General features: G+C 39.1%; 1 protein-coding gene across 4 annotated transcripts; it reads right to left on the bottom strand.

Annotated features, from left to right (window-relative positions):
- Positions 1-332: 332 nt before the first annotated feature.
- Positions 333-12,789, bottom strand: si:ch211-106h11.1 (volume-regulated anion channel subunit LRRC8D). Of its 4 annotated transcripts, XM_044100456.1 has the most exons (8): positions 12,711-12,775; positions 7,707-7,943; positions 7,427-7,612; positions 7,238-7,316; positions 5,902-6,465; positions 4,262-4,512; positions 3,509-3,868; positions 333-2,927 (listed from the first exon to the last, which is right to left on the bottom strand). In XM_044100456.1, the coding sequence occupies exons 5-8, from the start codon at positions 6,415-6,417 to the stop codon at positions 1,811-1,813; spliced, it is 2,244 nt and encodes a 747-aa protein (XP_043956391.1). In that variant the 5' UTR covers positions 6,418-6,465; positions 7,238-7,316; positions 7,427-7,612; positions 7,707-7,943; positions 12,711-12,775; the 3' UTR covers positions 333-1,810. The 4 variants fall into 4 exon arrangements, with proteins under 4 accessions (XP_043956391.1, XP_043956388.1, XP_043956390.1 ...); XM_044100453.1 differs by having other exon boundaries at positions 7,238-7,624; positions 7,707-7,788; positions 12,711-12,789; XM_044100455.1 differs by having other exon boundaries at positions 7,238-7,631.
- Between the last annotated feature and the right edge of the window lie 9,303 nt (positions 12,790-22,092).

The following is a 22,092-nucleotide window of genomic DNA, read 5'->3' as shown; positions in this document are numbered from 1 at the left end:
CTGGTTAAAATTTAGGGAGGTTGTAACTTGCAATATAATACATGATTCTCAGGTAATATCAATCAATCAATCAATCAATCAATCAATCAATCAATCAATCAATCAATCAATCAATCAATCAATCAATCAATCAATCAATCAATCAATCAATCAAACTTTATTTGTATAGCACATTTCAGTGGCAAGGCATTTCAAAGTGCTTTACATCAAATCAAATACAAAAACACAATGCAACATAGAATCAACAATAAAAACACAACATCAAGTCAGATTCTGTCAATAAACTTGCAATTGATTACGTTTCAAATACAACTCTAAACAAGTGGGTTTTTAGTTGAGATTTAAAGGAAGTCAGTGTTTCAGCTGTTTTACAGTTTTCTGGAAGTTTGTTCCAGATTTGTGGTGCATAGATGCTGAATGAACATAAAATATATATCCATCAATCTCTATATAAGCACTTAAAACGTCTAGGACTAAAGCATTCATGACAAAAATAAATGTGAATAAAATATAAAGACAAATGGAAAACAAATCTAGAATTTTTTTTTCAAAGGGCAACTTCTATTCACATCACCTCCTTCATTCAATTAAAGGTTTGTGGCTTTCTCAGTGTACCAAGCACATCTTGATTTATGTGATGAAGTTCTTATAATCACTTGCAAGGAGTAAGTAAAATGTATGTATATTTTTAAAATGCTTATGTGCTATGATAGTCTATGTATTCAAATATATTTTACTTTGAAAGTTTTTTATATCATTTAGTCAGCTACCATTTGTAGATGACTAAATGGTCCATTCTTTAGTCATCTACATTTGTACATTTACTAAAACAGCACAAAATATTAAATTCAGTTGCAGTGTGTGCACAATTTGTTATTGTTCCAGTTAAGAAATATATCATGAAGTAACTAAGTGAAGGCCACCAAAATCAAACAAAGTAACAAAAAGTATTCACAGAATGAAATTTATTCTTCTGAAAGCAGAGAATTAAACCACTCTTTTGTTAATACAGACATACATAATCACCAGTGTCATTGTTAGATCCAGAGCTACACATCCTTTTTGGTCCGTGCTTACAGTTGAGTAAGATTTTCTCCATAAAACCAATCGTCAGTCTCTCTGCGCTCACCCCGAGGGAAAAATCTCCAACTCTGTCTACGTTCACTATCCTGTTTTCTCCCCAATAGCAGTTTCTTCCTCATTCTGATGCTCAGTTTGAACTCGAGCAAGCCGTCTTCACCGTGTCTAGTCGCCTACATGCATTGAGTTGCTAACATGGGATTGGTTGATTCACTATTTATGTTAACAAGTAATTAAACAGGCATACCTAATGAAGTACTCCAGTGTAAAATTAAGCTGCTGTAATGTTTTGTACAAATGACGTGTATAGGTTTTTTTTATGCTACTTGATTTACTAAGCATTACCATGCTGATATATATGGAGGACCAAAACTGATACAAGAAATAAAAACATAAATATATATTTAGTTTTTCCTTTTCCTTACACACAAGTTTCCGTCAAGAAATTTATAGTTCTTTTTCATTTCCCCTAAACATGCGTTTTTGTCAAGAAAAGTAGATATTTTGTTTTGTCTTTTCTTTATACAATCCCTCCTTCTTTTGTCATGGCCTCCTCTCCTTTTTCTGCTTCTCTGTGTGCATCTTTATGCTAATGAGGAGAGCTGCCTTCTACGTTCAGCTCCTAGTATTGGTCAATAGAGCTTTGGAACCAACATCACTGCATAAGACAGTGTGGGGCGTTTACGTCTCGCGCAGTTGCTCAATGCCATCTTTACAGGCCAGCTTTGCCTTATATCTGTGACTCTAGAGCTGAAGAGAAGCTCCACTGAGCGGGAGAGTACTGGAAAGTGTCCGACTCTGGCCTGGAGTGATCCTCGAAGTATCCCTCGCTGGTGGCGTGAGAACGGCTCAGGAAGTCCCTGACGTGAGGAGGCAAGGAGAGGAAGAGCCACCTCTCTACCAGCAGCCCACCTCCACAGAGCCCCAAACAGCAGCCCAGCTCAGCAGGCAGCTCTTCCAGACTATTGCTGCGCAAATCCAACCTGGACAGGTGGCTCAACGCTGAAATTCCCACAGGCAGTGAACCGATCGAGTTGTGAGACACATTTAGTACGCGGAGCTCCGAGCAGCTGAAGAGGTCAGAGGTTAGGCTCTCTAACCTGTTTCCACTCAGGTCTAGTTCTGTCAGCAGCCCCAACGCCTTGACCTCAGAGGGCAGCTCAGGCAACAGGTTGCCAGCCAGCAGCAGCCGACGAAGCCGGTGGAGCGTGAAGAGCGCCGGGGGCAGACTCTTCAGCTGGTTGTTGGACAGATCCAAAATCTCCAAGCCTCGAAGGACGCCGACGGTGGGCGGCAGCGCCAACACACGATTGTAGGCGAGTTTGAGGCAAGAGAGACGCTGCAGGTGGACCAGACCGAGCAGTTCCTCTAGGGTTCTCAAGTTGTTGTGCTGCAAGTCGAGCGTCTGGAGGCGAGTCAGCGTGAGCAGGGCCGAGGGCAGGCGGTCCAGCTGGCAGTCCTGCAGCCGGAGTTCTGTCAGGTCCACCATTCGCTTGAGTCCCGTCAGCACAAGCAGCCTCGCGCCTTCGTTGTGTATCTCCAGCTTCAGTAAGCTTCCTGCCACCTCGCACAGCTCTGACGGAACCCTCTGCAGCATCCCGTGGATCACCAGAACCCGGAGGTGCCGGAGCTGCCGCAGGCTCCCCAGAGCCCAGCCGTGACCGACGCCGCTCTCGCCGCCCAAGCGACCCGAAAGGTGGAGCTCGTGCAGGTTGCGGAGGGAGAGGACCCAGCTGGGGATCTGTGACGCCTGAGCGAAGGTGATGTGGAGAATCTCAAGGCGTTCCTGGAGGACCGGGAGCGCACCGGGGTCCACAGCCGCGGGGCAGTGGTAAAGGTGGAGCTCCCTGTGTGTGTGGGAGGGGGTGGGTGGGAACAAAGCAAGGGAATATGAACAGTATGCAAGATAATTAAGGCCACTGAAAAAAACAACTCTAACTTTAATCTCAGAATCTTTGGTTTTTCTTGTCAGAATTCTGATTTATATGAGAGAATTCTGTCAGAATTTTGACTTTTCTGGAAGAATTCTGACTTCAATCTTTGAATTCCGAGGTTTTTTTTGTTAGATTTCTGATGTTTTTGTCAGAATTTTGACTTAAATGTGAGTATTCTGTCAGAATTCAGATTTTTTTTTCTCTCTCAAACTTCTGACTGTAGTCTCAGAATTCTGTTTTTTTTTTTCAGGATTTTGATGTTAATGTGAGTATTCTGTCCAAATTCTGATTCTGATTTTCTCTGAATTCAGACTTTTTTTGTTGTTGTTTTTATCTGTTTTCTAAAAACTCTGAGAAGAAAAAAAATATTCTGACTTTCGTCTCAGATTTCAGAGAAAAATCTCCAAATTAAGTTTGGATTTATTTTTTTTCAGTGGTCCTAATTCTCTTCCGTAGAGTAAAGAACATGCAGGCTGATTTCCCGCACATCTCACCTGAGTGAAGTCATGTTTGCCACCTGCGAAGTAAACCTGGCGTCAGCGATGAGCTCCAGTTTGAGGGCCTGAAGCTGGTTGAGGGTGAACAGAGCCGGAGGGAGGCGAGGCAGGGCGACGAGCTGCAGGGAGCTGCAGCCGTCTGTGTCCACGCTGGTCACAGCCTGGAGCTTCTCTTCTCCCCAGTGCCTCTCCAGGCTTTGCTCCAGCAGTCTGCTCTCGCTGACCGGCGACAGAAACACGGAGAGGCGCTGCACCAGCAGGGGGTCGTACTGCTCCAGCATGTGGATGAGGAAGGCCAGGTCATTCATCAGATCGGGAATGTCTTTCAGGGAGCGGAAGGAATATTTTCGAAGGCAGCTGAGGAGAGGTAATGAAACAAGAAAAAAATTCTAAATGGAAAGAGAAATGTAAAATAGGACATAAGGTATTACACATCTAAAAAAAACAACAACTAAGTAGCACAGAGAAATGCTTCATAAAACAGCATTAATATTCTGAGCATTCTCTTTAAAAAATGCACCAAAAGTGTCAAAGTCAGACTTCTTTGACACAGCTACATCGTTTTTATTTTGTTATTTTTCTTCTCTTTTTATTTTTGCTTCCTTTTGTTTTATTTATTCTTGTGTCATTTTAAATAAGCATAGATAGAGGTATGTGACTACATGCTTTATATTCTTTTTGTAATGTGCAAAAGGTTACTTGTACTTCACTTCAAAGAAAAGTAAAACAAAAATCGACGCGAGTCCTAACCTGCGAAAACTCCAGCTGAGGGTGTAAAAATTAAGAAGCGCATAAATCCCTAGAAGGACTAGGTAGGTCACAAGCAGCTTGCGCAGGAGGGAGGAGAGCGAGTGGACGCATTCGAAGGTTGTGTAGCCAACTAGCGTTCGCTCTGCAGGCTGACAGACGTGGCTGAAGGAGAGGGAGCCGAGGAATGGGACGGTGTAGCTCATGATCAGCGTTACCATCAGCAGTTTAAATATCGTCTGAGCCAAGTAAACCTGGAAAGACAAAACAAGACTTGTTTTGTCTTGTAAAATTGATAGCATACATCCGTATTGGTATGTTGGTTAAAGGTGCAGTATGTGACTTTTATTTAAATTGTATACGCTTTTTGAATATTTGTTAAAACTGCCACCATGTAATGACATTGTGAGACAGTGTGTGAAAAGTTCAACTCCGCCCTGAGCTACATTCTCCGTGTGACAGCCGCCCCTGCTGTCACACAGAATTGGTAATGGTTTTCTGTTTTTCTTTAATGTTGCTTTACATATATTAATTAGTGTTTAGTTTAGATTTATCTATATCTTTGAAATTATTTTTTATTAGTCTGACTTTTTAAGTTAACTATTTGAAGTGCACACATTTAGTTAACTTTATTTGTCAGTTCTTTGTATTTTTTGTTAAAGACAACCATTTAATTTCTTCCTTTAGAGTTATTAATTTCCTTTGGACCTGCCCCTGGAAATTACAGATGAGCTCCAGCTGACTGAGGTCCACGGATGTCAAACTCCCTCAGCGGGCCGGTCCATTTGTTCACCAGGGGAAGGGGATATTTGGTTTATAGTTTATTTTGACCATTTATTTAATGTTTCTTCTTTTTGAAAGTTGGTTTAAATTTGATATTTATTTAATTTAAAGATTTAATAATAATCTCATTAATATTTGTTAGGTTCTTGTGTGTTAGTTACCCCCTTGTGTGTGTTAGCAGTGGTCTGATCAGCCACTATTTAAGTTTCCCTCATGTCTTGTTTGTTAGGTCAGTTTGTGCTTGAGTTTCTTTTGTTACCACTTGAGTTACATTTTGTTATGTTGACCTCAGTTTTTGGGCCCAATTTGTCATTTTGAATTATTTTGGACATTTTTTGTAATAAATTAAGATTATTTTTGGAAATTATTTTACGTCTCCTTGGCTGGTCTATGCAAACCCTCACACTCCGTCTGAAGAAATGCACAGCTCCCGACCAGAAACCACCAATCAGAGCCAGGAGGAGGGGCTTAGCGCTGTCCATCTGTTTTGTGCTAAATGTTGTAATGGCAGAAAAACAACTTACCATTAAGGGGAAACCTTTTATCCCCTGTCATCGGCGGCCATTTTAACAAGCTTTAGCATTTATGGCAGCGATAGCGCTAGGACCCACCTCCTGGCTCTGATTGGTTGTTTCTAGTTAGCACTGGGAGAAGGCAGAGGAGTTTGATTTTTTCTGTCTCATACAATACTGTCGCAACATGGTGAGAGTTTGAACAAAAATAAAAAAAAACAACCAAAAAACCAAACCTAATTTCATAGAAGTTACATACTGCAGTTTTAAAGCAACATATCTGACTGAAGGCTGCAAGAACTTGCAAACTTTTCCAAACAACAGACTACAGATATGTAGTTCCTGTACCTTATAAATGACAGCGGAGCTTTCGCAGTGAGACCGAAACTTCCTGACTCTTTCAAACAGGGCCCTGGCCTGTTCTCCATCACTTCTATCCAGACTCGAAACCTGCCCGGGGCGTTCACTGTTCACTGAAGGCTCGGAAGAGCACAAGTGCACCTCAGAGCCGAGGGACACAGACGACATGGTGGAATTAGAGGAGACTGTGGAAGGGCAAGGAGAAGGTGGGTAGGCCGACTTCTTCAAAAGTGGGCTGTCTGTGCCGGAGCCTGTGCTTGAGTGGCTCGTACAGGCCGGCGCAATCGAAAACCAAGCTGCCGACGCGGCGGCGTGGCGAGGCGGTCTCTCCAGGTCTCGGATGTTTTCCTGCCGTGCAGCTTGGGACAGGGCCTGGGACGTCCAGGGGGACTCGCAGCATTTTGCCAAAATGGACAGGAATTGTTCTATGCGGGAAGAGGTGTGAGGGAAGTGCAGCCAGAAGGAGCCGCTGGCGGCCAACAGCAGAGACTGCAGCAGGGCCATGTAGGGGAAGAAGCGTGAACAGAAGGGTAAGGCTTCGTGGTAGCATACCTAGACGGACAAAACATTTCCATTAGGCGAGGCAAATAAATGGCTACAGCTATGCCATATTAACCACAGTTATAGAAAACCTGCTGCCCAATAAAACTTTCCAGGGAATAATTATTTCTGGCCATTGCCTTTCTGTGCAATTCTCATCTCCATTCCGTACTCCATCTGGGCTTTCTCTCATTGAAGTGGATTCCATTGAAGTAGAATTTCAATTGATCAGCGAACAGCAGGAGAAGTTATGAAAATGTCATTGATTTTCTACGCTGTTTTAGGATTGTGATCGGCTTGTAGTCTTAGCAATGGCATCAGATGAAGTTAACAAAGCTGTTAAATTCATTTTGGGCACGCCTATAAAACACTGAATTAACATTTACAGCCATCTTGTTCGGCTTGGCACTTCTCTCTTTGCAGTGGAGGATGATTGTTTGTAGTGCAGCCAGTTTCCAGTAAGCTTCATAATGTGGAACCAGCACATTACGTTAGCTAAAAGTTAGCAACTGGGTAAAATTGGCACTGCAACACAGTCCGTACCTCCAGAATTGTTTTGTCAAAGGCCGAGAGGTCAGACCCTCTGGACAAAGCAAACCGTAGAAAAAGGTGCTGGGTTTTACTGGCTAAGGTTTAGACCACAATCATTTATGGGTTTTGCAGGAAAGGTGGAATCCGATACATTTAATGTTGGTAACTCAGTGAACGTAGCATCCCAAAACAACCCATTACTTCAACAGTTTATCCTTAGAATCATATATAGTCCAAAGGTAAATAACAATACCTGGCTAACAAAAATGTACTGCTGGTAGACCAGATGTGTGCGACGTCCCTGTGCAGGTGACTGGAGATTCGGGCCGATGCTGTGAGGAACATGCAGAGGGGCTTCAGAAGACGCGAGGACTGCGTCGCTGCCAACTGGTGGATGAACACCGTTGCTTGCGTTGAAAGGCAGTTCAGCAGGAATACACACCACCCTGTCTCTGGACAGCTGCACAGTACAAGCCAGGACGGACGTCATCAGCATCAGGACCACCAGGTAGTCCATGAAGACCTCCCACCAGGGCTTCAGCAGCTTCCACGTGTTCTGATGCGGATCCACAGGCGCCAGTTCCGACAGGGAGAACATGGTCCAGTCTGAAGGATGTCTGGGAGATACCTGTTGGTTAAACTAAACACTAGTCGGTGTTTAGTTTACTCTATCTTTAGTTAAACTCTCACAGTCAGAGAACATCAGCTTTGTTTTGTCCTACCTGGATGAAAACTTCCTCCACAACTTTTCTGCTTTCCCTCCTCTCCCACTTTGCAGAGAGTTGAGGCCGGAGCGCTCCGGTTCTGTGGTGAAAAACAAACTCCTACTGAGCTGGCCGACACGCCGGCTTTTCAAATGTTGCCATGGAGACGGAGAATATGCTGCTGAGAATTCCAGTTCAAGCCCAGGACCTCATGGTCTGTTGAACGCTTTACCAAAGCCTTGAACTCCTTTCAAACTACAGAGAGGAAATACCATGAGGAGTTCTATGCCAATGCATAGTTAGAAATATGGTTTGAAAGTCTATTACATGTTCACTCACCAACACTGAAAATTATGCAAAATAGGCTATTTGCTCATTTTATTTAACTCACAAAAACTGAGAAATATCTAAGTTTCTAGCAACATAACTAACCTGGAGAAGTACGCCAAATGAGGACCTGAACGGTTAAGGTTCTTAAAGAATAAAATGGATTACAGGCAGATTACATATGTAAACACATGTAATCTAGTCAAGCATTTATAAAAATAATCATAAACTCTCTAATGTCAGTGGCTCATGTCTGCTGAATTCAGTGCCTTGTCAAAGTTAGTATATAAAAATATTCTTTTCACATCTTGTTATATTAAAGCCAGAAACTTTGATGCATTTTTGGGTATCTTTTATGAAAGACCAATGCAAAGTAGTTCTTAATTGTAAAGCGGGACATTAGTAATCCATGGTATACAAGGAGTGTGACAAACATTTGTATCTACCCACTTTTACAGCCGAGTACATTTAACAAAGTTCGGAAATGCTGAATGTGGGAATTTTCCTGCTCTGTGAACGTAGCCTTTGATTGGTCAGGGCTGACAGACCAGCCATTGAAAATACTTAATTTTATTTTCTAAAAACAAAAACAATAAAAACTTGAGATGTATATAGGTATATGCATATATATATGTAAATATTTTTTATATACTTAAGGGTCAAAACTGGCAAAAATTCACATTCAAATATACTTTATTGATCCCAAATTAAATAAAATTAAATACAGAAGCTATTTTATAAGTTATATTTCCCCCCCATACGTTCACTTTCACAATCTACTTATTGATTTTGGATGGCGTTGTAAACAAAGTTCCCTCATTTTCCAGCAGAGGGTGCCAAAATCAATGTTTAGACTCAAAAAGCTGCGTTATGTTGCCAGCTTTAATTTTGGCAACGTAACAGTTCCTGCAATGGCAGCTTTCTCACAGATAGTGATAAATCTAAAACTGGCCTATTTCTCAGTTCATGTGACTATTAACATCTGTTCCTACTGAAGGACTACATCTTGTGCGGCATCATATGCCATTTCCTTTTGTTTTTAGACCACTACGAATCTTTAGCAGAGATGCAAACTGACAATGAACCACAATGAGATCTACTCCACACAGCTGGTGTGTGTGTGTTCTGTGTATCTGTGTTGAGTGAACAAGTATGGGGATGTGTGTCTATGTGTGTATTGTTGAGCAACGAGCACATCGTTGGAAAACAAGAGGTGGGGAAGTTGCAGCTGAACATGTGTGTGGCATTCGCCAGTACCACAGAGGAAAATCTCAAAATAAAACACCCAAGAGTGACGGACAGGGTTGACTGTTACACACTGCAACATCTCAGTTGGCCGCTGTGTCAGCGACAGTACATCATGCTCCTGATTCCTGTGCCTGTTTGTTTAGAAGAAAATAAGAAGCAGAGGGCACCAGTTCTTAACTTGAGAACTGACAAAGGAACAAATACTGAGAAGAGTTCAAGCAATATCAGGAAAACACTGCAATATTGTGGCTTGAGATTCTTGAAATGCTCCTTCATTCATCGTTAAAATCCCTCAACGGTGTGTGATTGTCGACATGAATTTACTTCCTTTGCAATAACTTGATTAAGATCCATTTACTGAATCAAATATAGCTTGCTTTATTTCAAAAAGCATTTTTGTTATTGTGTGCAAGCAAACTTTTCTGCAATATGACTTTGTTCATTTCTGTTTTAGTTTTTGTTTCATTAATCAATTTAGCCACTCTCCCATTTTAACTGGAGCCAGCAATTTGCCCAGACATACATAGCTACTCTTGCCACTTACAGTATGTTCACAGAAGCTTTAATATGAAATACAGCTGGTAATAAAGAAATAATAATAAAAAATTAATTTACTTACAGTGCCTAGCTAGCATATTAACTATCATCTCATTGTCCAGGCCAAAAACAGTCAACACCCGAACTCCTGTTCTTACTTTTGAAAGTATGCAGAATATTTCTCTGGTATTTTTGTACTAATTTAATAATGAATAATTTAGGTTGTTAAAATGAAAATGTGTTAGGAATGTGATCAGCATTTTGTTGAATTGATGCCACAAAGAAACAGAGAAATACACAAGCTACCTGCAAGGTGCACCTAATAAAAAAGTGAGTTTATAGTGCAAAGTCAGAAACATAATTCTTATTTAATTATTTTATTGAGTGGGAAAAAAAAACTATTTATATATTACAGGCCCAAACACCCATTTTGTATGGTTGTTGTATTTGCAAATAAAAAAAGAATTAACCAGAACTAACTACTGAAAGAGTTTCATGAGGTGTTGTCATGAACAATCACAATTTTGCAATGAAGTTAAATGTTTCATCATCATCTTAGTTTAGCATGTGATCCTGGTAAGATATTATAAAATGCAACAACAAAAAATGTGTAGAACTGTTTTTAAGTTACAAGTCTGAAACAAATTATTTGCTGTTTTTATTTTTGAGTAAAAAGTAATTGATAAAAAAAATTGCTCATTATGTCTTCATGACTACTTTGTCCTGTAGCTACATGTTTCATTTTAGCTTAGCATACTAGCACGCTAACATTTTAATGAAATAACAGTAGAAAAGCATAAAAACATCAATGTAAATGTACAAAGTAAAGGTCAACTTCATATTAAAAGTCTAAAACAAAATGTTGTGTTGTAATAATACAATTTTGCCCAGACACAACATTTGTCTGGGCAAATGTTCCTTTTGAACATTTATCTGTTCAAAAGGAACGGATAAATGGTTTTTTAAAATATATTTTAGTGATTTTTCAGGACTTTGCCTTTGAGTTACAATCAGACGAATATTAGGAGATCCTAATTTATATCTTTATAACACGTTGTATTTCAACTTAAACCCTTGTTAGCAGGTTACGTCACCTATTGCTTCATTGAATCTGATTATTAGTATTGCGAGACGTTTGATTGAGCAACAGACCAAGCGGTTGGGTAGTTTGCGTTTGAGTTGCTTTGTTGCTGAGAAAACAACATTTGTTTTTTCTGTTTTCTCATTTGTGTCAGAGAAACATGGGTACAAAATTAGACGGCAGAGCTTTGGTGTGGCAGGATGAACATTAGAAGCGGACCATATCCTAGCAACACCCTCTTGTTTTTTTGTTGTTTTTTTTAAGTTCTGCTGCGAAAGAGCTTGCGGCTTGACACCTTTTCATTTGCAATTTTATGCCTAAACGCAGTGATGCACTCGCACAGCCACACGACCCATGGGCAGATATGCTTTGGGTGGGGCCGTGTTGTGTGACAGGATTCACACAAGTCCACATCATGAGAAAATATCGCCAACTCGTTGCAGACCTCTCACGTCACACGAAGAGCTTGAAGTATAAGAAAACAGTTTATAACTTTGACCAATTTGAGTTTTCAAATATTTAAGATTACTTCCAATAATTTCCCAATTATGAGCTCAATAATTTACATCTTATCTGATTATATTTAAGATTTAAAATATGCTTAGTAGACTTTTGGTAGAGTTTACTCCGCATCCATTGTGGATTTCATTTTTTAGATGGGCTCTCTTCAGTTAAATCTTTTATTTTGACCATTCCTTTTATTACTTCTTCTTACATTTCCTGTATTGTTTTATCATTTATCGTGATAAAATTCTTATCGTGATACAAATTTTAATTTATCGCTGTGGACAGTCTTGTGAGTGTGTTTTTTGTTACATTACATCAGTGTACTTTGGTAGTTTTGGCCTATATTTGTTGGTTTCTGACTTAAGATCTAAATTGGGGTTTGGATCTGGAATATGATCAATTCAAGTCAGTGTGTTATCACAATTTTATCAGAAGCTCGTTGTTTGAAGTAGGCGTGCGCCGATTGGAGTTTTTCTGGCCGATCGATGATTACCGATCTTTAAGTAGCATAACATGTTGGTTTGGATTTCTGCCAATACTGATTTTTTGTTGATAAATGTAGCAAGAAAGTTGCTGAGGTGGCAACAGTTGATTTTTAGGCCTTTGCTGGGGTAGTTAAAATCAGTGGATAAGATTGGCTTCACATGTAAGTATCAACCAATCACAAATCTTCAGAAATCACAAAAATCAGCGTTTGAGGCTTTAAACTCTCTAGAACTGTTTTAATCTAAATCCTTCACACACATAATTCCATTCTGTAGTAATTTAATACTTTAAATACTTTTCTCTTCATATGGTTGAGGATTTTTCATCATTCAGATGGAGGAATATGCTGATTTCTTTAGCAGCTGACCCCATATCAACACCCTTCCACCACCGTGCCTCACATTAAGGATGAGCTAGCTTCAGCCTGCTACACCTTAGTTTATGCTATCTAGTCATAAAACTATCCATCCATTTTCTTACACCCTTATCCCATTGGGTTGGGAAGGTCGCTGGTCTCCAGCTGTCAGCGGGCGAGAGGCGGGGTCACCCTGGACCGGTCGCCAGTCCATCGCTGGGCATCATAAAAACTACAGTTTTATTATTATTCTACATTTACAACCCATTTTCATTGATTTTCCAAAGTAAGACTGAACAAATCTTGGACTTTGTCATGACACTTTGGGAGAAAGGGTACCACTGCCGTAATCAGAGCCACAAAACGCTTGTTCGAGATCTGGTTGGAACTTCTGCACTTCTGCTTGATATTGTTTGATTTCACATGTAGGCAGCAGCCGGCTTGTGTACCATGTCAATTTAGAGTTCTCACACCTCCTTACCTCTCCATAACCCTGCATCGCCAAGGTGAATCAGCTCTCACTTGGTTTCATGCGTGGGAGTGGGGATGCCCATATGTTGGCTGAATTTGAGTGATTTTGAAATGATCATTGCTTTATTTAACCGCAGCAACCGCCGTCGCCATGGTTATTTATTTATTTATTTTAAATCCGTTTTCCTCTGTGCCTTTACAAAATTGCTAGAAGCTAAAAGCTTCTTCTTTTTTTTTTTGAGGTTATCTAAGAACACAGGGGTCGTTTCTGCTTACGCACTTTGGTGTTTTAGAGAAAAGAAAATGAAAATATTGCAACTATTGGGTTTGAATCTGAATCTGTGATGTTTTCAATCTGAAAGCAATTGATTGAAAAGAGTGGGAGGATGCTATAAGCTGCAACAGAGAAAGAAAAATACCTCAGCAAAATATTGGCTTCCTGTTCAGTGGGTGGCAAAGGCCTACATGAGAGCGTTGTGGCTTTACTTTTGTTCATGACTCTGTAATACATTACTATACTGTGGGTCGAGTTCAATGTTCCCATGGCTGTAATAAAAATAGAGGTACTTAGAAGCCACACACAGCAAGGCGTCTGTTATTTTTTTTGTTAATTCCTCTGCTGTATTTCAGTTCCCACATGAAGAACGTGTAGATACCCCAAATCTCAAGAAGTTCTGAAGACTTGATTTCCTCTCTCTCTCGTCTACAAAGAGAAAGCCGTGCACTGACCTTAACCTTTGCTCTTTTGTCTTACGTAGCCAAAGAAAGTCGAACAGCTTCACAGAAATGAGTGTCGAACAGGTGGGTGGGGATTAACGAGGGACAAAGTGGAAGCTGCTGGCCGTGAGAAAGTGGCACGGTACTTCGTTTTCCAAACCCCATGACTGAAACCACTGCAAGCTACCCGCCGCAGCAGCTACTGAGATAAACACCAAAGAACAGAGAATGTGGTCTGACCTGCCACCGACCCAATAAGTGACGTTTTTCTTGCTGCTATCATTGATAATGACTCATTATCAATGTGACATCACCAAACGTTTTCTCTAAGAAGCTGTTTCAGAAGACTGCAGCTATGTGTACGATTTGCTCTTCAGTTAGTGTAGATTTAAATCAGGGGTGTCCAAGTCTGTTCCTTGAAGGCATGGAGCCCTGCAGCTTTCCAGTGTGTCCCCATAAACACCGGTGTGTATTCTGGGGCTGCTTTGATGCATCTGGCATAGCGTGTCTTGAGTCAATGTTAGGTACAATGGAACCTCAAGACAATCACGGCATTTGGGAGAGATAGAAAGCCTTGTCTCCCTTCAAACCTGAGACAACTTGAGCAGTTTGAAAGGAGAGGGTAAAATACATGTGGACAGGTGCAGAAGGTCTCAGAAATTGCTTGATTGCTGGAATTTCCTCAGGATGTTGTGCAGCAAAACCTTTAGTTATCAAGAAATGGTCTTGTAGCTTGTACCTTGAAAATGCTCTTCTATAGCTGTCTTTCTAATCTCTTGGACAATTCTCTCCTGGGCTTTCTGTGGTTCATGTTGGGTGTGGTACACATCGCGTCACCAAACCAAACTACTTGCCATCCTTTAAATAGGCAGACTGACTGATTACAAGCTTGAAGACACCTGTAATGCTAATTAGACGACTTCCATTAGTTTAACATGTCCCTATGGTCAAATTATTTTCAATCTTTCCAAGAGGTACCATCATTTGTGTCCAACCCTCTTTTTTTAGTTTGTTTTTAAACCAAATTATGTTGAATCACACTTACCATGCAAGGCAATGTCTGATTTTCATTGGTTAATTTTCAGTCATTTTTTATTCACTATTATTTTTTTTTTCAGTGGTCATTGTGGGCTTGTCGGTCTTTAACAGACGTACCAATGATTTTGTACACGTGTATGTATTTATTTCACTCCCTTATTCATTTACTGCTAGTGCCACAGGACCAATATGATTGAGAAGTAACTAAAACTGACATTTGCTTTAAGAGTTACATTGTTTGTCAATACTACTGTCTCATTGGACGTCTTCTTACAGAACATAGCAATGCAAAAAAGTTAATAATTTTTACTCTCTGTTGTGTTACTCCATTATTTTTGCATTGTATCTTGTAATGCTGGTAGCAGACAATGCTTAACAATAGTAGCTCTCAAATTTTGTCAACGTAAACATCGTTTTCCAACTGTACCACCAACTTTACAGACATATCAGCAAATCCTACTTGGAAATGGATCATGGTTTAATGAAAGTGGGGTGTAATGTCATTCTGAGATCCACTGTTCACTTATATGTTTTGCCAGACATTTTATTTATATTGCTGATTGTATGAGCAAACCACTACTCTTCCTGTAAAAAAAAAAAAAAAAAAAGACTGAGGTATATGACTACTGCTGTGTGACTGAATTCATCCCCTTTGTTATGCGTTTGGTTCATTCAACCCTTATCCTGTTTATCAAGCAAGCTATAATACATTACAACCTTTGTACTTCAGTATTTTATACTTTATAAGCAAATAGTAAAAAGTAGCTAAATGTATAGTGGTTCGTCTGGTTCAGAGAAACTCAAATCGCTTCACACTACATTCAGTCATGCACACATTCACAAGCTGATGGTGGTTAGCTTCTACATCCTCTTATCTGCAGGATTTTGTGACTGGATTTTGTGATTCGGTTTCAGAACAAGTCAGGGCGTTCATTCTCAGTTTGTCAGTAAGAACATACTGAGCGTTGCAGTGACAGAAAAACTCTTCAATCTGGTAGATATTGAAGCACAACCACCATTTTGCAAACGATGAGTTTTATCCGTCTCCGATCCACATTTAAAGCTAAAGTTAAAAATGCATTTTAAATTTTAGAAAAGTACCATATGTATGTAGGAAATGTTAGGTGAACGTATTTTGGATGACGTTCTAGTTTAGTTCTATCACTCAATCAAGTTTATTTGTATGGTACATATTTCATATTTCACATAGTTCAAGGGGCGTGCTGTGGTGGCGCAGGGGGTCAGCACGCCCCAGGTTTGGAGGCCTCAGTCCTCGACGCGGACGTCGCGGGCTCGACTCCCGGTCCTGACGACCTTTGCCGCATGTCTTCCCCCCTCTCCTCGCCCTCCTTCCCGTCTATCTACTGTTGCAAAAATACGAGCCACTAGCGCCGCAAAAACTCTTGGGAGAAAAGAAAAACAATGCAGTTCAAAGCACTTAACACAAAAAACATTAAAAGCACCATAAAACCATCATACAGGCACCAATTGTTAAATCAGCAATAAACATTACATTATGTCATCAAAATCATCAGTACACATCTAATAAGTTGGCCAATGTTCCAGTCGTTACTCTAAGCAGTTGGGTTTTTAAGCTACTTTTAGTTAGCGCCTCTACTAGCCATTGACAACAAAGCTAGCTGCTAACTATTATGGGCTAGAAAATACAATCTGTAGTAAAAGGAAGCTTAAATATGCTTTAGCAAACTGTGTAGATGTATAGTTTTGTTGTCCAAATGTGTGTGAATATTTTCTAGTATGACATAGACATCCAAAAGTACAAACTATTAAAATTTCTTTTGCTAACGCTCTTTGTGCTTTGTAAAGCTGAAGAGGGAAAGGTAGTTTGCCGCGTTTCCCTTTTGTTTTTCTTTTACTCCTTCAAGCTACCAAGAACCTTTTTAATCAACTTTATCCAGATTTTTTTTTCCACTATGTGGGCATTTACCCTTAATGAAGTTTATTTGCCATATGGTGGAAAAACAAAAAAACTCTAACTGACTAAATTCATACGTCTTTCTTTCTTTCCTTCCTCCTCCTCAGCTTTCAGGTTCCTAGAAAGGCAGTTTTACGCCACCATCAGAGTAACAAGAAGCCCCTGAACCCCCCAAACTCAGGAGAGGCAGAAACCCACCGAACCCACCAGCTCGTCTTGGCTCCCTGCACTCCTCTCGTCTGCTCTTTCAGACAACCCATGGGAGAAGGTTCCAAGCCCCCCACCACATGAACCACAGTGCTCTGCCATGCCTGTGTTTGTGCACATCAAGGGGAGCTCGGCGCGACTCTACGCTGCTCGGATCAGAGCTGCAATGACATGCATGCAAAAAAATACAGCCATACTGAAAGGGGGAAAAAAGTGTTGGTTTCAGTTCATATGTGGTCTCTGAAGATAGCATTCAATCTGAGGACAGATTCAAGCTTTGTTACTTGAAATCTATCGGTGAACATGCACACACTTCAGAAAGTCTACGGGGCGAATGAAATAAAAATGTTTTCCTCCATTTTCACCTATATAGCTTCAACAGGGCAACTTGTGACGCGTAGGACCAGTTTCATATCAGTATTTTTATGTCATGATGGCATCTATCTTTTAACGGTGGCACTTTTAAGTTGTCAGGAAATGTGCACCGTCATCTGTGACTTTGAGAGACAGGGTGAAATTGAAAACAGGGTTATCTAGAGTTTATGAGTTGTGGAATCATTGTTACTTTCTTGAAGTGAATAAGAAAGGACAAGTTATCTTTTCCAAACTAGTTCATAGTAAGTGGAAATCTTTGTCACTCAAACTCATGATTAAAAGCAATGAAGAGCGGCCAAACAGAGAGGCAAATTTTGCATTGGGTCTGGGCAATACATTTGGTAACCCAGTTCTGGATTGGTTTAGTACTGCAATCTTTTTATCTTCTAAGTCAGATCTCTGATCTGGGACACTCGAGTTGAGCTAGTTCGAGAGTCAAGTTGGTAAAACTTGTGAGAATTTCTAACTGCTGTGCTGCAAAACAGGCAGACAACAGGGCTGTTCTCCACTGTATGCAAACAAACAGCGTCATGTTCACAAACAGAGAAACAATGTGTGAAACAATGTGTGAAACAAACTGTTGATATGGAGTTTCTATAAGCAACTTTTTACTTCTTTTCTAATGCTTACCCTCCATATTGAGCTTATAGTTTCTCTGACACCTCTGACTTGTGAGCAACACAGACTGACTAGCAGCCTAACGTCTCAGAAAGTAACGCACTTCAGTTGTCGCACTTAACACACACTGAATGCATCGGGCTGAGGTGTGCCCAAAAAGACGGCATTATTTCTGAACTTTATCTGTGGGTAGTTTTAGTTAGAACAATGAATGCGTCTGGATAGCACAAGTGTAAGGGTCAAGGGTCACCTGCTGGGCAGACACTGATTAGCTAAAGCATATCTTGACGCCCTTTACCAAAATATAATTCAGATTTCACGTGCTCTTGTGTTTCCATCTAGAAATCCTAAAAATCTGCCTTCCAAGTCCATGTATAGCACACGATATGAAGGTGTATGCCTTGTTTCTTCCTGTGGAAGAGCTTTAGTGAAGTCTGTTAAAAATATATTGTTACAAAATTTTAGTATTTTGTATTTTTTAAGTTTCCAGTTGAAAATTCCACAAGAACGTTGCTTGTCTATATTGACTTTATGATGATTTTTCAGGTCAAAATCTGACTGTTAAACATCTAGCGTCAGCTATGTAGCACGTATGCTAACACTATCTCAAGTAAACAAATGTGTTCACTTAAATTCTTTAACACACGGTCTTATTAAGATTTTTATGCAGGGTAAACTGAACCATCTTACATTTAATTTTTTTATCCTGTGGAAGAGGTGAAGAACTGGCATTGCTGAAAAGGTTTACCTACGACGAATGAAGAGGCTAATATATAACCCAATAAACTAGATTAAATGTTTTTACCCAATATTTGGTTCTAATTAATTAATGAATGGATTAATAATTTACTAATTTGTGTCCAAACATCATAAACCTAGCATTTGAATAGAAAACATCCCCCAGTTGTCTTTTCTTAGCTAATCTACTAGCTAGTAATGCTCAAAGTAGCTGCTAACATTTCATATTCTGTCTCTGTTTCATTTAGAACACGTTATTAATTTTTCAATTTATATATTACTACTTGATAACTGGAGCTTAAACGTAATGTAATAACTATGAAACCGGTCAGACATCAAATTAGCTAAATATCTTATTAGCTAATTTGCAAAGAAAAGACCACTAGCAAAGCAGGGGTCATTGCTTAGCTAATCGGCTAGCTAACAGCGCTCAAAGAAGGCGCTAATATGTTATATTCAGTCACTGAAAAGAAGTTATTAATTTTTAAATTTATGTATAGTTATTTAATGTCTGGAGCTTAAACGTAATAAAATTTATTTGAAACCTACCGGACATCACATTAGCTAGGTTATCTTGTTTTGGCCTCATGGCGTTAAACTACATACACAAATATTTTAAAAATAATTACTTCCACAGTCCAAGATGTTTCACTTTATGATATACAAGCAAGAAATATTAATGGTTATTAAGAAAAACAATGTGATGTTAGCTAAACCTGAAGTCAATACCTTGTTTAGGGAGGTATTTCTTGCTAGCACAGGCCTCAAACTCAACCAGACATTCCTGCTGTGTGAACTAGAGAAACAACAATGCTCAACAAAAAAGCAGAATAAATTTAAAATGAAAAAAAAAAAAAAAAGGATGTCCGTGCATCTTATCACCTCCACAGAACACCGTGGGAGGGTGCTACATCATTTATAAGAAAGTCCCAGTCGTTCTTATGTAGCATGTGTGTCACTGAGAACAGGAAGAAGGAAGGGCAAGGTAATTTGAATTTATGTTTCTGTCTGATCTTCCTCATTCCTGTTCGCCGTTTTCGTTTTTGTTGACACGTTTTGCTGGCCAAAAAAACTCCAAATTGAAAAACAAAATGCGTGTCTTTCTAGAAATACTGTACAGCTCTAAAGAAAATATGTATTATTTTAATATGATCTTTTTAGGACACTCTTAAATTAGACCATTTTACCTCCTTAATGGTGCATCGTCTCTAAGAACAGCCTGATTTTTTTTTGTGTTGGCCGTCTGTGACAAAAACAGAAAACATTTTAATAGTAGGAGACGAATTAATTCTGTCAACATGTCATATAAAATCAAGACTAGAGGATTTAAAGCAAAACAATTTGAGCAATCATCTTTCTTGATTTTCAGTCAGTGTGACCATTTGTCTCTTATCACACAAAAATGAAAACAAGTTTTCCTTTAACAACAAGAGCAGTTGTTCTCTACACAAGGGAGTCTCACATTTTTAAAATTAAAATAGGAACTTGTATCTGTATGACTTTCAGTCCATTTAATTACGTGTGTGTGGGTGTGTGTGTTTGGGGTGAGAGTGAGGAATACACACCCTCACACACAAAAGGTGTGAAGTTGGTGTTTCAGAGAACAATGCAGCACTGATGCAGGTCCACTACACTATGAAGTAGTTGTACGTAATTTCCACGTTTTCCAAGAATCAAAAGTGCGGCAGAACTACTTGTTTAGTACCTGGATATTTTTTTAGACGATTGTTTAAGTTGTTTGTTTCGTTTTGTGATATTTTTTTGTCATTTTTCTCTGAATTTGTAATTTCCATGTTTGAAGTTCGAAACGTGTCCATAGAAGTCAGATTTCTCACCAGAGCATATCTCAAACACGGCTCCCCTGCATGTAAAACGTCGAGACACCTACATGTTGAACTGTTTATTTTTCACTTTCGACGATTGGTGGCACATTCGGAGTTTCACATAAGCGGTAGTATAAAACGTTAGTGACGATGTCGCAGAATCCAGAGCAACACATCTCTTACAAGCTTGCAAAAACGAGAGTGATCGAGTTACTATGGTTACACCAGACGAGGAGAAGGTCCAGAGAGTAGTCGATGCCTAAATTTGAAAAAAGCAAAGCTATACACTCTTTGTCTTATTTTGCAGCAGATTTTTTTGTTATTAGGAAATCCCACAAACACTGATTAGACGGTGGGAGGTTATTTATTACTCGTCTTACAGTAATAAATAAAGCTATTTTCAATGTGGTTTGCTTTCCGAATGTTGTGAAGATGAGTCAACAATGCTGCAAATCCCCAAAACTGAGCTCAAGTGCCGAGTGCCTTATCTTTTTTTTTATCTTAATGGGTGCAGAGGCTGATTGTGCTATGATGAACTCTCGTTATGCAGATGACATTTCACTGGTATGAACTCTAGAAGTGTATTTAGAGTAGAAAAAGTAGGTAAAGAGTTTAATTGTGGCTATGAAAAAAGATCCGGGTTCAATTTTTGTGTAACACAAAGGCAAAAGAAAAGAAAAAATATATTCATTTAGGAAAATACTTGATTTAAAAATGCTAAACGGATGAGAGCAAGAGTTTTCTTTTCCAGTTGTTTGTTTGGATCATAGACCCAGAAATGTTAGATTTATCCTGTTGCCCCTAAAATAGGTCAGTCCAATCCCTTAACTTGAACTTTTTGTTTTATTTTATTGAATTATTTTTTTGTTTTTGAGGATAGTTTCATTTTAATTGAGAGTTTTTGCATGTTATCTTTGTGGGAAGTTTAAATTCTGACTCAGCTTCATCGTCAGGACTTTCTCATGTGTAGTTCTGAGCACATTTCTTGAACTTGAGCTCCGATTTCACATTTATTAATCGTGGTAGCTGCGGTTAGTGCATCACCATGCCGTTCTTTTTTTTTTGTGTAAGTTTGACCAAATAAACCTTTCAAACCTCAAGATAAATTAGTTATTTTTATTCATACAGCTCTCTTCTGTGTCGCAGAATAAGGGGAAACATTTAGAAGTAGTTTTGCTTTGAGAGATCATATTTCAGGTATTGTAAAAATATTTTGATTACAATAAATAATTCTCAATAGCGATAAATGCAGATTCTACTTGGTGTGTGCTAACTTTAAAACTGAACATAAAATTGAAACTGTTTCTTTTGCTCTGTAAACATTCCCTTCTCCCCTGTCATTTCCATGAAAGCTTAAAACAAGTCATGGATTTCTGTTTCAAAATATAATCACAGTCATCGTTGCAAAATATTCCACAGTTATTTATTTTTTTGTTACACTTTACACTGATATATCCAGTGAGTTCCAGAGTTAATGTAGTTAATTAAAACAAACAAAATAGCAAAAACTAAAACTGAGGAATCATTTATGCTAACTGAAATAAATAAAATCAACAATTAATGGGTAAAAAACTAAAATGACTAAAAGATGCTGAAATTTTAGGTATAATTTCCTTCATTTCTGTATCAATGAATCTATTGATAACCCTTTCAAACTGATTATTATCCCTCACACACAAGAAGTTAATGTCAGTAAATTACGTCACGCCATACGCCTCGACTTAATCTAGTAAAAATAGCAAAAATGGCAATAAAAGCCCAGAATAAGTTTGTTGTTAAATAATAATTAAATACACTTTTTTGAAAATGTTATCTTCTGTTGAGTATTTATCACCCAATCGATGCAAACACAATCACAATAAAAACTTTTGACCTTTTTTGAATTTTGCACCTAAAAATTTACCAAAGTATGACAGAGATAAAACCACTGCTGTAACTAT

Source organism: Gambusia affinis, linkage group LG19 (assembly GCF_019740435.1).
Source record: "Gambusia affinis linkage group LG19, SWU_Gaff_1.0, whole genome shotgun sequence".
Taxonomy (NCBI): Eukaryota; Metazoa; Chordata; class Actinopteri; order Cyprinodontiformes; family Poeciliidae; genus Gambusia; species Gambusia affinis.
This window is presented reverse-complemented; position numbering and strand designations above follow the sequence as displayed.

What these genes read in the sequence shown, in the direction of transcription:
- si:ch211-106h11.1 (XM_044100453.1), bottom strand. An exon ending in CTCAGCTGGAGTTTTCGCAG is followed by an intron (nt 3,869 to 4,261) that starts GTTAGGACTCGC and finishes ACCTCTCCTCAG; the next exon opens with CTGCCTTCGAAAATATTCCT. An exon ending in GCAAACATGACTTCACTCAG is followed by an intron (nt 2,928 to 3,508) that starts GTGAGATGTGCG and finishes CCACACACACAG; the next exon opens with GGAGCTCCACCTTTACCACT.